The sequence below is a fragment of the Squalius cephalus genome (assembly GCF_949319135.1).
Source record: "Squalius cephalus genome assembly, chromosome: 7".
Lineage (NCBI taxonomy): Eukaryota > Metazoa > Chordata > Actinopteri > Cypriniformes > Leuciscidae > Squalius > Squalius cephalus.
The window spans coordinates 28834263-28851833 of NC_137128.1; the positions used below are offsets into that span (position 1 = coordinate 28834263).

A 17571-nucleotide genomic window follows, 5' to 3' on the forward strand; every position below is an offset into this window, starting at 1 on the left:
AGAGCAGGTCTCTCACCTTACTCAGACGGTCAAGCACGGTCAAGTGCTGTGGTCGTGTATCTAATGAGACTGAAAAGAAGCAGGTTGACTGTGTGTGAAGTGACGAAGCCGAAACAAATTAAAGAGCTCTCAATGTAAAGAGAGTGAAGGAAAATAGACTGGCAGAGAAAATAGACTTTCTTTTATGCATTCCAATGATGGCACCTCAGCAGTCAAATTATCAGACTGGATGCAGACCATTCCGCACACACTGCAGGGTTGATGGGGTCTGAAGGTGGTTTCCTCTGCTCCCCCTGTGCCTCTCAGATACTGCGTTTGGACTCCGAGCCCTTTCTTCTCACAAAGGAACTGAATCATAGCAAGCTCCATATGGATCTCCGCTCACTAGAGAAATGAACCATCGCTGTCAGATGCCATCTGATGGAAGGAGCACAGGGGAAATCTTAAAATTACTGTGTTTTCCCCTCTCCTGTCTGATAAATGATATCGGGTTTTTCATCAGCAATGCAACGGATTGTCTTTCAAATACCCTTATTGAAATGATATCCCTACCCATCTGTCACAACTTTATGCTGAATCCCCCACTGCGGGTATGGTGAAACAGTTTTGACATTGCAGTCTTTGCTGCACAATAAAGCATTTAATAATGTTCATTAATAAGTGAATGGATGAGGATAACTGCCAAACAACCTGTTATTGTGGTAGAGCTCAGAGTCCTATGATATTCCCTGAATAAAACTATTACACATTTGTTTTCCTATGGTGGACATTTTCAATTACTTTTTTTAATGATATAATTATACTTTTTATCTCCTATCCAGCAGGTGTGGGCATAAATAGATAAAGAAAGAAAGAAAGAAAGAAAGAAAGAAAGAAAGAAAGAAAGAAAGAAAAAGAAAGAAAGAAAGAAAGAAGAAAGAAAGAAAGAAAGAAAGAAAGAAAGAAAGAAAGAAGTGGACCCATTTCAATTCATTTGAATTGGCCACATTCTGAATTAGAATTACATGAATGCATTCTGGGAAATAACATGTTATTCAACATTGATCCATAAAGTCATAAGGAAATAAATACAAGAAAGTACATAAATTAAAATTTTTGTAGACAATACGATCTTTTGGAAACAAGTCTCTTCTTACTCAATCAAAAATACAGTAAAAACAAATATTATTACATTCTAAAATATCTGTTGTCTATTTTAACATATTTTAAAATTTAATTTATTTCAGCCATTAATCCTTCCAGTCTTCAGTGTAACATGATCCTTCAGAAATAATTTTCATAAACTGTAATATGAATACTGACATGAAATTTGATTGAAAACATTTTTGCTGCTTCATATATTTGTGGAAAAAAATGTTTTTCTTTTCTAGATACTTTGATGAATAGAAAGTTCAAAAGAATAGCATTCATTTAAAATATAGAAATCATTTGTAACATCGATATTCTTACTGTCACGTTTGATTAATTTAATCTGCCTTAAATGAATTTAAAACCTTGCTAAATAAAAGTAATAAAATATTAATGGGACCAAACTTTTAAAGAGTAGTGTGGAAGTAAATTTTTTTGGAGGAGGCGTGGCTTTGAAGGGAGGGTGGGATCTTATGCTTTCAAAGCTAGCTTGCTTTAAGTAGTCTATCTGAAATTGCCTACCCTGCCTTTAAATGACTTGTCATTTTTAAAGAAACAAACAAAAACAAAACAAACACTTTTATCTAATTTATTTTTTATAAATGTGGATGTCTCCAAATGGAGAGACCCCTAAACACAACCCTCACATTTTCTCCCACAGCGTAGGCTTTACGAGGACCCCCTCACACACACACACACACACACACACACACACAAACACACACACACACACACACACACACACACTGAATGTGTTTTCAGTGATTAGATCATACAACATTTTGGACCTCCTTTACTAACCCTCACTGTGATCGGATTCACTGGATGCTAATACCAGGTGTAAGCAGGGAATATATGTTAACATCTGTCTCTTTCAATACACTATGTGTGTGAGTAGTTTAGTGATCACAGACCGTATCCAGTAGAAGCTTGTCTCACACCTGGAGGCCTGAATGATCTCAACGCCTTGATGGTTTGGCATCTACTGAAAATTGCAGAACTTTAGAGATGTTCTACCCCCACACTTGGACCCCCCTCAAAAAAGAGTCTCTCTGTTATAGCCCACCATGTGTTGTGAGGATTATCTCTTAGTCTAACTCCGGATGGAAGCTTGCCATGCCATCTGCTCCGAGGATGATCAGACTCGGGGATTCACGCCAATGCCTGACCAGCAGTAAATTAAGGTAAAGCGATGAGGAAACCCAGAAACACAAATAACAACACTCTGTATGCCCAGTGCGTTTTAGCCACACCATTAACATGCTCAATGGCTTTGCATCCGTAGGTTGTAAGTAAATGGAAAGCCAGACCAGAATTAGAGTCTCAGTTGATGGTCCAGTTACAGAAGATAATGGTGTCTTGTTTAGCTACTTACTACAGTAAATTTGTTTTATGCACAAAGCATTTACTTCATAAAATACTTGTTTTATGGAATGCTTTTTTCGTGAATTAAATAAATGACGTTATTAGAGACTGACATGTTTGGCGCGTGTTTTTACATTTAGCGGTTGAAAATTAAGTTCAAGTAGTTTTGATGAACAGTTGTTTTTATTATCACATATAACAATTATCTTTTTCCCTCCAATTTATTTATCTATCTTATGTGGTTCAAACCAGAGAGACAATGATGTGGAGAGGCAGACCAGAGGGATGCAAATTGGTCTCATTGAGACAGTCATTGATGCTGGAGGCCTGGATTCATGTAGGTTGTATGCAGAGCTATTTAGTGGTTGTGTGATGTTTGATTGTGTTGCATCTTGATCTAAACTACCCAGAGTCAGCACACTTTTACTCCGCATTAAAGGGGAACTATGCAGTTTTTTTTAGCTTAATTTACCTTAACTGAACAGCTTCGGAGTCATTGGAATGGTTATATGACTTTTTTCGGGTTGAATGGTCGCCATCTCGCTTCCCTCTATCGCCTGTGAGTGGAAAAACCACCCTTGCAACTTTGGGCCGGCGGGCCGCCTCAGCGGCAGGAAGTATCACGTAATATCAGGTCTCACAATGTAACGAATTGCTTTACGGCACTGCACACATACATTTATATGCTAGTGTATCATACATACCTCAGTGGACATGGCTCAGTGCGTTCGCCGGCTTCTTTCAAAACAAATGCACATGACCAGAGTGAGAAGATGGGGGGGGGGGGAGTCGCCAATGAGTTTTTACAACAGTGTTGTCAAATATCTATTCCGAAGCTGTAGGGGGAGCTCTACAGAGAAACCCGTGGGCAAAAACCGAGAAAACAGCGAAGAAATTGCCAAAACTGCATAGCGCCGCTTTAAGCATAGATGTCTTTAAAACCCATTTAGCTGTATACACACTGATCATTAATCTGTCTTCACCTCAAGCACTTCCTTATGTTTACTTGCTCAAGCTGAATGATGTACTTATGGTTGAGTTGAAATTCTTGTACCACATTGGGTGTTTAAAAAAAGAGAGAGAGAGAAAAAAAAAAAAAAACTGAAATCCCCTGATGTGAGACGCTTCAGATGGACATTAACACGTTTTATGATATGTGACTTGAGAACGGCTGCAGGGCTATTCACCACTGAATGTTCTGCTTATGATGACGTTGCAAATTAACAATGATATTCAAGGCAAAATAAATGTAATATTTGTGTTCTCTGCGTGGTACGACTCAGCTCGCTTTACTTTGGCTCGGTTTGCTTTTCCACTGCAGTTTAGTACCAGTTCAAAGTGGGTGGGATTATAGGCTGATCATTATATTTTCGCCGCCACCTCGTCTACTGACCCCGATACAGCCATTTTTTTTTTTCAAGTTGCGTGCGATGGTCGTTTAAAGCAAGTCGTTTAAAAACGTTGTGCGAACACATGATACTGCAGTGGCTGTTGCTGAATATTTCAATCCAAAACTGGATTTGGTGTCTCGTGTGGCAAATCCAATGACTCTGGTATTGATTCTCTTTGACCAATCAGTGATCTGCAGTGTTTAGACATCACATTTTAGTATCAGTACAGCTCGTTTGGAACCTCAACCGAGGTGGTACTAAAAAAAGTACTAGATACTGTATACAGTGGAAAACCCCCCAAAAGTGAGCCATACCGAGCCGTACCATGCAATGGAAAAGCACCATAACACAGTGTCCTAATAAAAAATGACTAGATAAATCAACAAGGTATCATTCATTTTTGCCCTAAACTTTCTTCACTGCTAAGAACTTTTTATATTTATTTATTTTATTAATATTAATATATAATTAAAATTTAAATGACTTGAATTGAAGGAGAATTTATATTTTTATCAGAATTTTTGCCATAAACTGCTGCATAAAACAATTCTATTTAGGCATGGATATCCTCAAGCTTCCAATGAGTTTCCACACTGAAAACTCATTGGAACGAAGTAGCGCTCCTCATGTATAATAAGCATAAAATGTTATTAAACAAGAACTCTACAGGCAAGAGATCTGTAAAACTTTGTGAACGACATATTGGTTAGTCCAACCAATTGCTTTGTGGATAAGCAGAACAACTGATAAAACAAGTGTAATCAAAAATTCATGTATGCACCACCAGGACCTCTGACCTCCACCTTAAAGCCTCCCCCACCCCCATCATAAAGACTTTTAAAAGTCTTTTAAATTGGGTCAACACACATCCAGGGATTCACACATAAGTTAGAGTGAAGTAAGCCAAACACTAGGAAAATTGAATTAGCGAGATTTCAAGAATAGCCTATACCAACGTTCCTTCAACGTTCATGAGCAAGGTGAAAACAAGTCAATGTAACAAAAATCTGCCGGCTCGCTTACTGAAAAACTCTATATTCCTTGAGGGTAACACAGCAAAGCTGACTACGCCGACTATGTTTAGTACTAGTGGGACCCACATTAATCTGGCATTTTAAAGGGGGAGGAGATCCAATCTCTGGGAGGGAAGTAACGCCGGACGAGCAGCCTCTGACACCCACAGTATCCCTGTACCGAGAGCATCAGTCCTGAGCGCACATGTGCATTACAGCAGCCAGCTTCTCTCTCTCTCTCTCTCTCTCTCTCTCTCTCTCTCTCTCTCTCTCTCTCTCTCTCTCTCTCTCTCTCTCTCTCTCTCTCTCTCTCTCTCTCTCTCTCTCTCTCTCTCTCTCTCTCTCTCTCTCTCTCTCTCTCTCGTCTCTGTCCCCTTGACACTGCAGGGGTGAATACTGAATTCAGCAAGCGCTTTGCTCTCCCCCTCATTCTGTTTTCACAGAGCTCTGCACAATTCTCAGATGAGCGAGGGAGAGACAGTGTGTAAGAGAAAGAGAGGGCAAGTTAAAGAGAGCCAAAAAGAGAGCGAGAGGGTGAGTGCATTACAGAGAGTGATTGAGGAGAATACCAGAAAGAGAGCGTGTGTGCAAGACCGAAGAGTTTATTGCAATAGCGACTGGAGGTCTGGACTGTGCCGCTTTAATCCTCGGGAGACTTTGTGGGACATTTGGAAGGTACATGCACATTTTTGTATTTAAACAGCCTGTTTTAAAGTGACCACAAAGATAATTTCTTTTAGATTAAATGTGAAGTGAAAGCAAACTATAGAAATTCCAAAAATGTTATTGCCAATGGGGAGCTCCTGCAGTTGTTGTGCGATCATCATTTAGAGGTTGTTACTTAAACGAGTACTGAAATGTGAGTCTACCACTTTTTATTATCATTCTGGAATGAGACATCCTGTAAAAGACAAGTGCTCATGTAGATGTGCGTAATGTGTGAGTGTTATTGAGATCTAACTGAAGCATGTGATGGGCAGCTTGCGGCCATTAAGCTGTCAGCTCTTGGTGATGCACTGGTTATAGGTAAAAATATTTATCCTAAGTGAGTGCTGTTATGAATAAGAAATGATTTGCGATGAATTTCTTCCCATATTTAAGAATAAACTACTTTATATATGTCGTGGGATAGTTAACCCAAAAATGAAAATTCTGTAATCATTTACTCATGTTGTTCTAAATCTGTTTGATTTTCTCTCTGTTCTGCGGAACTAAAAAGATGATACTTTGAAAAATGTCTCAGTGCTTTTTTATCCATAAAATCAAAGCCAATAGGGTCCCCACTGAAGAAATGAACTCATACAGGTTTGGATTGATATGAGTGTGAGTTAATGACTTTTCATTTTAGCGTGAACTGTCCCTTTAAGATTTCGCACAGAAAGATTGCGTATGGTTCAAAGATGTTCTTCATGAATTTTAACATCAGGCATTTTATCTTCAGAGCGACGGGGATGGAAAGCAAATTCGGAATAAAAATGCAGACAATGATCATTGTGCTGTCATACTGTCAGTGCAGAACCTTGTTTCAGGTATCAAACAGAGAAGTTTACTTAACAAATAATGACACTGCACATGCCGGAGGTTAAAAAAGACTGTGCAGACAGATCCCATAAACTAAGTCAACCTGAAATCTTCAGTCATTTCCTGTAAACTACAATTAGAATCACAATGTTCTGCCCAAGCATAAGTATATCCAAGTCTCATGCCACATAGAACAATGATGGATGAAATGGTCCCTAAGATGGACTACACTGTTATTGTGTTTGTTTGATTGTTTTGTATTCCTGTGTGTTTGCATAATTACCCCATTGTTTCCATATTAAAAACAGTGGAATGTACATATCTGCATTTGACAAGGAATCCATTCAACATTGATTCGCCGCTAAATTAACACACAATAACATTTGTTCTCCATTTCTCAATGGCACAGCTTTCAACATTTCACCTCAGCTGATAATAGTCCATGGAAAGCCATTGTTCATGGTCTTAACGTCAGCTATGTGTGTTCAGACCTTCAAACGGCAGTATATCAGTGTCTAGGTTGCTCTCTTGGGCTTCATCTGGAAGGGCCAATGACTCTGTGAATATGAGATTAGACACAGCGTTTCATTGGATCTCAGACTCAGAGGACAACAGCACAATTAAACACATCTCTTTATTTACCACAGCCTGCATTAATGTGGTGGCTAAATACAGAATGAGAGACACACCATGAGGAAGAGATGGAGAAAAGAGATATTAAAAATATGCTTACTGTATGTTTTAGATACATTTTTTTCATTTTATAACATCTTATAATTTACTAATATATATATATATATATATATATATATATATATATATATATATATATATATATATACAGAAGAAAGAAATTCACAGGTTTGGAATGACATGATAGCGAGTAAATGATGACAGAATTTTCACTTTTTTGGGGTAAACTGTTCCTTTAAGTACCAGTTAAGTACGAACTAGGTCTTAGTACCACTCAGTCTTTTACTGGATGTTGGTTGAAATTCGATATCGGCCATGAAACTCAAGATATGATAAATCACTCTACTGTTCCAAACACAACAGAATAAGAAATCATCATGACACTGTTCAGGCTGAATATGGAACAAATAGCTTTCAAGGGTCATGAATGTCTGCTCTTCCAAAACCATGAGGGAATTCATGCTCAAATCAACCTAAATCATAACCAGGTTGTCAGAACAAACACTTTTTTCAAAAATAAACCCATACTGTCCTGTACTGGTGAAATAACCAACAAAAGCCATATTTACAACATATATTGTACTTTAAGTAGCAATTTATATAACTACACAAGTAGACATTGTAGTTTATTTTTGTGTTCCCAGATGTGGTGGCCATAATGTCTGACCACAATAAAAAATATAATAGCTATATAAAAGCCACATTATGTGCAAATAACTTTTAAGTCATTCACTTCATGTAAATTCACTTTTCAAGATTAAGATTCATGTGAATAAAAACAGAAAACATATAGGCCTACACATCTTTTTGTACAGTGACACAGAGAAAAAACACTTTCATCTACTGCAAAAACAAAATAACAAAAACCCATATTTCATATCATAGAAATAAGATATTCATTATCATATCCAAACATTGCAGCAGCTAGAAGCTCAGTTAAATAAAAATATTTACGAGTGTGGGTGCTGAAAATCATTCAGCCTTGGGGAGGAAAGACCACACTGTTCTGGCTAGCACATGATATCAGAGAGAAAAAATAAGTAGCAGCGAGAAGCATTTTTATGGACCATAAGATTTCTCCAATGCATAACTTTTTCTTAAAGTGCCCCTATATGCTTTTTTAAAGTTTTTTTTGGAGGTTACAACAGGTTAACATGCATTAGAGATCAAAAAACAATTGAATTTTCTCATAATATATATTGCATTGCAGCATTACCTCTTTTCTCACAGTATGAAACAGTTCGATAAAGCCCTCCTTTCCAAAATCCCACCTTGCTCTGATTTGTCAGATGGCCAGGTAGTCTGTTGTGATTGGTTGTCACTGACAGCATGTGTCAGAAATGAAATAATCTGAATTTCAGCTCCAGGACGCTTCCTTAGAACTTGTATACACAGTGATACACAGCATCGGTTTTACCATATCAAGTCCAGCCTTAGTCCTCATCCTATTGAAGTGCATGCAAAGTTGACTTGCTTTTGCAGCATAGAAAACAGTGTCTTCTCGACATGTCGACAACACAAACCATACTCTCACAGGCCTCAGATTCAACTACATTGTTTGAGGGCGGGTCAAAGTAGACATTGTTCGCGGGCAGCCAATGAAGATATCCCTTTCGTTTGGGAGACAACTCCATTTATTGTGCACCTTGATCATAGAAACCTTGCAGACCTTTTACATTCACAAACAGCTTACAAACTACATGAAAGGTAATATCAGAAAAAGTATAATAGGGGCACTTTTATTTATAACTATTTAGATATAGATATCCTGATGTTCACAAAAGTCTCATTGTGAAAAAGGATGGTCATTGTGAATGGATTACAGGCACAATTAAGCAGTTTGTGAGGGTTTAAATATCAGTGAAGGCTCACACCGAAGTGAGATGATCAGAAGTTTGGCCAAGGTCGAATAATATACTGATCATACAACTCCAGTTTGTAATAAATCATACCTCACCTCCCTATTTACTAATTAACCATGCTAAAATAATGGCATTTATGACATACATAGGTCTATGTTCTTGTTGTGTGTGTGTGTGTATGTACAGAGTATTCCTGTGTTATCTGGGGGATTAGTAGATAGTAATTCACCCTATTAAAAAAAAGAAAAAAATTCTGTCCAAATAACCTTATTATTGCATTATCTCATTTTTCTCATCCCTATGGGTAAATGTTAATGCAACCTCTTAATATGGCAATCACTCATGCAAAAAATAGAGCAGTAAAGCATGAGAGGGCAGACATTATATAGCAAAAGAACACCGAGTTCAGAAACCCATGTGCTCTAAAGTCACGAAATGCACAACTTGCATGCACACCCACACATCTATTTTCAAAATGCCCTGAGAATCAAGAGACTTGGCCCTGTGAAGTGCACTTCTAAGTTCTGCTGGGTTAGCCATGTTGTGCCTGCCATGCCCTCTTGTTGAACACAAATGAAAAAGGGATTTGAATGTTTTCTCAGAGGGGCTATAGTCGGCCAAGGGCAGTTAATACATGAGGCAACTTATCCAATTTCAGAGAAGGTGTCAGGGCAGAAGGAATTAATAAATCCACAATATGATTAAAAAAAAAAAAGGAAAAAGAAAAAAAGAAAGAAATAGCCTAGCCATCCATTTCAATCTTGACAGTGAAGCACAATCAACAACGGCAGATCTTTAAATGTAATTTGACATGTTACACTAATGCCTTCCCTCACAATACACAAATGTGAAGCACCAATACCTTATTCAGGGTAGATGGCATTTTAAATTTAATGGATTCAATATATTGTTTTGTCTTTAGATTATAGCTCTTTTCTAATATTTACAACTCATGTTTTCATTTTCTTGTCCACTGGAAATTTGCAGAACTACACATTTGACATTTCTCTGGCTGAATGGTTGATACAGTACATAACAGTAATATACTGACTCTTATCTATCTCTCAAAACCTTATTTCCGCTTGTGTTATATGAAATATGCTGTTTACCCTGACTAATGTCTATTACACTTGAGTATCATAGTGCTTTGGACGAAAAATTGCCACTATTCTCCCTCAGACTCATACACTTTGCAGGTTAGTTTACCATTTACTGAGAAAGTATCCTCTGAATGACTTGCAAATAAGAAATACTGTATTGCAACATGAGGCTGTGATATTCTAACCAACAAGATTTATGATTGCTTTTATTCAACAGTTCATTAAACAAGAAATTACGTACATTAACCTATACACTAAATTTAAGAGCTTTGTCTATTTTTGTTCTGTTAATGAAAATAGTTCCAAATGAAGTCAAATCACTGTATCCAAGCAACACGCCATTGTGATAGGTGCGCCACAATTCACAAACCTATGCACCAAATATCTTTGCACATCCTTATTTTGTTTATTCATATATGCAACGACATCCAGGATGATCCAATCACTTCCCGATGGACAAAATCAAGTCCTGTCCTACATTTTTTTTCTTGTTCAAGAAGCCGTCTCACTTAGACAGCACTTTACAAAAGGGAAGACAAAACTGTAACTGACTTTAAGCCCAAATGCTAATACAGACAATATCCTCTCTCTACTGTAGCCTAATCCATGTGTCTATATTTGTAGGCTTTCAATTGGATGAGCTTTACGGAGCTAACATGATTGGTAATTGGAATCCCCTTTAATCACCGGGGAATTCTCAACTTTACATTGTTAAATAAAGTTTTAAGATTTAATTATATGATTTCCCTCATTTGCATATATGTCTCTCCTCCAAAGAACCGAGGCACAGTGCTTTTAGGCTTTTAAAGCAGTACCGAGAAACATATTTAAGAGTATAATTTCATATATTTACCACTTTCAGTGGAGAAATGCAAGTGTGTGTCTCCCTGTCCTTTCTCTGAAATATCAGTTGGTTGTGTGTCTCTAGTTTCTGTGTCCTCAGCCTCTGCTAACAGCCCTCTGTTTCTAACGTGATATGACAGCTCAATTTCAGTGAATCTGCTGGGTGATGCATGCTAGAATGTTGCAAGTTTATTCAGCAACAGACCCAGAGAGTAAAGTTCACTCACATCACGTTACATCACGTCAGCCAGAATACACCAGTTCATTCATTTGCCACAGACTGGCAATAAACTATCATAGTCAACAAGAAAAAAAAAAGTAAAGTTTAAAATAATGAGGGCTTAGTTTTTATTGTGTGATGACCTTTGGACAGGCACTGAAAATGCTCTTTCTGGGTACACTGCACTTGAGGTCTTTGAGCTTGTTAAGTGTTGAGACAATTGCTGAGGTTTCTCTGTTGGGAATAATAAAATTGCTGCAGAGACACAATGTCCTGCCAACCATAAGACATCTCACTACCACGGCACACAAGAGGTCTCCAGGGATTCGTATTGCAATCATTTGCTCTGCTTGGTGGTCTGTCTGGCAATTGATGTTGCACTAGCTTATACTATTTGTTATCCTGTCCTCTTTATCTACATATATGTTTTGCATGTTGCAGCATAAAATCACATGTAAATAAATTTCATCTCCCACACTGTCTGACTTGTGCATGTTGTAGAAATATTAAACCAATACAGTAGGTAACGCTTTAGATTACCCAGAAAGTACTGTGCAATTAAGATGAATTTACAGTGTAACTTTTGGTAATTATAGTCTACATATAAAGTACTTACATGTAAGTATAAAAGAACAATATGTAAAGTTTGGGGAATAACGGGGTAACAACCAGTAGAACTAAAAAATTATGCATACTGTAAGTAAGGGGTACTTATTCTACTATTATGATATAACAATCTTACATTTGGGGGCAATTTAGCAAGAACATACACCGCATACCTTTTTGTAGACTTTTTAGCGCAATTTTCCACCGGACAAAATTGCGATTGTTAACTCATGATTTCTGTTCTGTCTGTGCGCACCAAACTTGTACTTCTATCTACTCCTCAACCAGACCACCTAGAGACTTCGGGTTTTCGGCATTATGTTAAGGAAGGTCTAATCTCGGGAACGCACAAAAAAAATCCAGGAAAAGATTTACTATCTCTTACGCCGCCTTCACACTGGCAGTTGAAATCAGCTCCGTAATACGCAATACGCCCCCAGCGGACGTCGTACACAACGGTGAAAAGTGTCGGAAGCACTGATCTATATAGAATGACATTATATATATATATATATATATATATATATATATATATATATATATATATTATGTCATTATATAGATCAGTGGTCGGAAGCCTCGGAAGCGAGTATATTTAAATATTGAATTATTTAATTGTATTAACTGCCCTAATAACATTAAAACATCATGAAAATAAAAAAATGACATGACAACTAATCGTTATAAAATCATTATTTATTTTATTAAAAGTTAAGAATCCAGGTTTGTTTATCAGTACCATAGCAACGCTAACTTCCGTTGGGATTTTCGGATAGAAACCGTCCGTAGCCTTTCGCAAGAGTTCAATTTTTTGAACGCATCCGGATGGCCAACGGACACGATTTTTTTCGCACCGCACTCGTTCGCACCTGATTCGGACCCATTCACATGCGGTCTGCGAATCTCCATAGGAAATGAATGACTTCCGGTCGTTTCGCTGCCGTATCGGAGCTGATTTCAACTGCCAGTGTGAAGGCGGCGTTAGTGTTGTGATCCCATGACGTCAGAAAATTGCGCTAAAACACTCACTGAGTTTTTATTACTTGTTTTGTAGACTGCAGACTTTTATTGATTCACTGATTTGAGCAGCTTCGCTTAATAACTTTAGAGCCAGCGGAAGATTTCCTACTTTGTTTAAAAAGGAGTGGCAAGGTCTTAAAGTGGCCTCATTTTATATCTTTCCTCCAGACACAGTATTAAATTAATTAGCATAAAATATCTCCATCTGCTACCCAATCAAAATTGCAAAGATATTGGTTGCATTTTCTACAGTGGCCAACTAATATACTGCCTTAATTCTCATAACATTTGGTACAACAGTGATGGATAGTCCTCTTGTACATAATTATTCAAGATCTTTCCATTTAGAGGGTGATTAAGAGAAAAGTTGTCTGATTTATGACCCTAAGCATCTGGACTGGCTTGTGTTTCCTGTGACTTAACATCTGTGTTGCCAGGTCAAAAACAACCCTACTATTCAAGTGGGACCACCTCATTTTCAAGACTAATGCACTGAAAATGAACACAGAATTGCACATTCAGGATACTCCTGGAGGTCTGCCAACAGTTGTTCAACTCTTGCCAAACTCCCTCGTTCTTGCAGTCTCTTTTACACGCTTGTTTCTCAAACCTCCCAGTGCTAAATGTGCTAAACGAACTCGAGTGTGCCAATTTACTCAGATTCCCTGTATTTGTAAAGCCCTTCAAGTGAGATTACATTGTAGCTGAACAGACAAAGATTTACACTGCAAAGATAAACATAACAGACAGTGTGACCTTCTTCTGCTTTCATTGCATGCCAACATGATACCCAGAGACTCCTACAAATCCTCATAATCTCATTGATTTAAAGTTCCGTTGCTTCTTTTCTCTTGCAGGTGGTTAACAAAAATTTCAAGCACCCCAGGAATTCCATGGATGTTAGTTGTTGTGTGCCACCAAGGCTTTGGATTCATCGCTTCTTTACCTTCACCATAAAAGTCACCTGTGTCCATCTTTGCATCTAAAGGTTGTTCCAATGCTCATGGGGAACTGCCTGCTGCTGTTCCTCTGGTGCCTCTTAGACAAAAGCTTTGTTTCTCCCCTCCACTCTTCATCCCAGAGCAGGATGGGGAAGGAGCAGCACAGGAACCTGATGGCACATAGGAAACATGGCATGATGGGAGTTCACAGAGTCAAGAGAGGATGGGTGTGGAACCAATTCTTTGTTCTGGAGGAATACATGGGATCTGATCCGCAGTATGTCGGAAAGGTAAGAAGAAAAAAATATTCTCAGAGCCGAGGCTTTGGGCCAAGGGTATTGAGAATAGATTGAGAATAAACCTGTGGGGGAGTTCAAAGGCTTGAACTAGAACTCGCTGCTTCTAGTTATTCTTATTCTTCTTTTATCTTCACTTCTATGTTCATGACCAGCTTTTGGTTGCTTGAAAGTAAATATTCTCAACTGCATAACATGGTTCATGGTTTCAGCAACCATATGGTGCAACTGAGATAGAGAAAAAAAGTGTTATCATAAGATAAAAATAAACATAATGTTGGAGAACTTTTTAGCAATGCATTGAAATTTGCATATTTGTCCGTAAAGTTTACATTAATTTTTACATTCAGATTTATGCTGAAACATACAAAATGGATGAATTGACGGAATCCTAAATGTAAACATACACATTTTTATTAATCCTTTATATTATATTTATATAACCTGTCACATAAATGTAAAAAAAAAAAAGAAATGCAACATGGAACATATAAATATTTACTTTACTTTAAAACTTGCTTTACTTTAAAAGGTGTGACTAAAAACATACACCAACTTCCGTGAGTTAGTATGTATGTTTCATACCAAACTGCAAACTGTACCAGAGTTCACAACACATGAACTGCCCTAACCAAAGCGGTTCACTTCGGAAGTTAAAGGGTTAGTTCATGCAAAAATGAAAATTCTGTCAGTAATTACTCATCCTCATGTTGTTACAACCCTGTAAGACTTTCGTTCATCTTCGGAACACAAATTAAGATATTTTTTGATGAAATCTGAGAGCTGGCTCACTCCTTCATCGGCTGCTAGGTAATTGATATCTGTCGGCCCAGAAAAGTTAGTAAAGACATTGCTAAAATAGTCCAAGTAACTACAGTGGCTCAACCTTAAGTTTATCAAGCGACGAGAATACTTTTTGTGTTTCTCACGATTCGGACATCCAGGAAATGCAGTTTAGAACCAATGTAAACACTACATCGAGACCCATCTGCGTCATCTTCTCAGTTCTCGCGCATGCGTCGTGGCGCTCTCCTGAACTCACATCAGAGGAAAACTAATAGTTGAATAAAGTTGTTATTTTTGGGGGTTTTTTGCACACAAAAAGTATTCTCGTCGCTTGATAAACTTAAGGTTGAGCCACTGTAGTTACTTGGACTATTTTAACGATGTCTTTACTAACTTTTCTGGGCCGGCAGATATCAATTACCTAGCAGCCTATGAAGGAGTGAGCCAGCTCTCAGATTTCATCAAAAATATCTTAATTTGTGTTCCGAAGATGAACGAAAGTTTTACGGGGTTGGATCAACATGAGGGTGAGTAATTACTGACAGAATTTTCATTTTTGAGTAAACTAACCCTTTAAATTTTACATCAACCAAACAAACTGACAATCTTATGTCTGTGGACATCATCTTTTCTGTTCATGGGACATCTTCTTATGCAACAAAATTGTTTCATTGTCAAACATAAAAATGTGGATGGTATAATGTGGATGAAACCATTTAATTAGTATTCACAGCAAAGGGAGAAGGTTGAAAGGGCTCCTTATTGGATCCCAGGATGAAAATTCAATATCAAGGTCATCTACAAAAGAGGTTGGAATTGAGCACCTTCAGCTTAAATGGGATCAGAGTTAAATTGAATAGTCTGCAGTCAATGCCAGTGCAATCAGTGTGGCCTAACTGAGAGCTGTCTGTGTGGATGTACATCGGGAGACTGGGGCTTGTCACAGGCGTGTTCACAACCACATGCCACCTATACTTCTGTGGCTGCAACACACTGGAAAACAACTCGCTCTTCTTCACTCAAGATCAGTCAAATGTCATGGAAGAGCCTTGCCTGTAACCTCTGATTTATATAACCTGAGAACAGCAGTAGAAAGAGCTAATAAAGCTTAATTGCAAACAACCATGTTAGCCTGTCACTATAAATAGAGTTTGTTTGCTATTACCTCCTTTAACTTGGGTCACTGGAAGAATATGGCTTACAGGCTACTTATGCATTGCATGGATGATGCACATGATGGCTTCAAATGAGCAAGCTGCTATTTAAAGAGAAATTGTTAACAGTTGTTAATATTTTATAAATCACTGTTATTTGATCATTTTCAACCATGTGAATAAAATTAATTAAGATGAATCAGTCTGTTAAAATGAAACCATGCAATAGATTATTGTTTGATTATTGCTGTAAAGCTAATTTTGATTCCTGAATAATTGTTGTGAAAATGTAGGTACATTTGTAGTTAATTTAGTAGTGTTAGTTATTTCCCAGCACTTATGTGTGACGGAAGTTTAGATTCACTGCCTGACACACTGCAAACTTCACATTGTAGGTCCCAGTACATTTTCATTAGACCATAACACTTTAAACTTTGCAATTGTGGCTTCACACCTGCCATAGCTGTAATTATTAGTTGGGGAAGAGAAGACTGTGATCAGAGCTGGCACCATGGGAAATTATAACACATTCCATCACATAATGTTTGAGCTGCTGCCACAATTAAAGTGACACCACACATTAAAGTTACATGACAGGAAAAGTGTAATTAGAGCAAGAAAGAAAAGGAATGTGGGGAAAATATTAATTGTGTGCTTTGTGTTTACAAAAGCATTTTGCATTATAGGCTTCTCTCAATGCAGTTATATCCTGATTAAAAATGAATGGGTCAGTCTGAATAAATGGTTGATCATATAACTAGGTGTGCTAACTGCTGTAACAGTCCGAACGGCCTATTTGCTGGTTGTGGTCAAATAATGTGGTGCAGAACCCAAGAAAGCCTTTAATTGGATTCTAATTTTAATGTTTTGCAGAGTTGCTACAATTATTTTGTGAATAAATTACAATTATTATTGCAGATAAGTGGATTAAGAATCGCAATCTTTTTAATTCTAGCAATCAGAGAATTTCTCAACTCTTGACATTTCTTTATTGCTGACAAATTTACCAATTTACTATATCAAATGTGTCTGCAAGTTTTCTTTTTGTCTTTATTTTTCCATGTGAAGCAAGGAACTTCTTGTTTGCCCTTTGCAGTGAGGATATATTACCCCACTGTCACATTTTCTTTCCAAGTATGACCTTTTCAGTCGAAAATAACTCTTCTTGATAGCCTTGACTTTTTTCTGGGTATTTTTCTGTCAACACTCAGGATTGTCCTTACCTCTAAACACATTTTGTGAGACCATGTACTGTTATACAGCCATTGGCGGTCACCATTTTAGGATAGTGTATTCTTAATGTATTGGCCTCATTGGTATTGAACTGTAATGAACTATAACTTGACACAGATTAGCTCTTTCAATACTGTGTTGAAGCTCATGGATTATCTACTATCTGCTAATGTGAATCATTTGATGGCCTGTTCCCGATCTAATATACTTTTATTATTAGTTACCCTGCCATGCAGGAACATGGCAGGATTTAGCAGTACATAGTTCTTCTTCCATTTTGATAATTTTGCATCCTTTCACATTACATCAGTGATTTATTTTTCACTTCAGAGTATTAATTCGATAACTTCAAACTATCCTTCCTATCCAGTCAGAGGATCAAACTATGTTTCGCCAGTT

The 17571-nt window shown here is 37.5% G+C and overlaps 1 protein-coding gene across 1 annotated transcript in view; it reads left to right on the plus strand.

Moving 5' to 3' along the window:
- The first annotated feature begins 5263 nt into the window (after nt 1–5263).
- Nucleotides 5264–17571, plus strand: part of cdh12a (cadherin 12a) — a 47112-nt gene continuing 34804 nt past the window's right edge. Inside the window, exons 1-2 of the mRNA XM_079877031.1 lie at nt 5264–5572; nt 13620–13993. Coding sequence (XP_079733157.1) covers nt 13760–13993 — 234 coding nt within the window. The 5' untranslated portion in view covers nt 5264–5572; nt 13620–13759. The remainder of the gene's footprint in view (nt 5573–13619; nt 13994–17571) is intronic.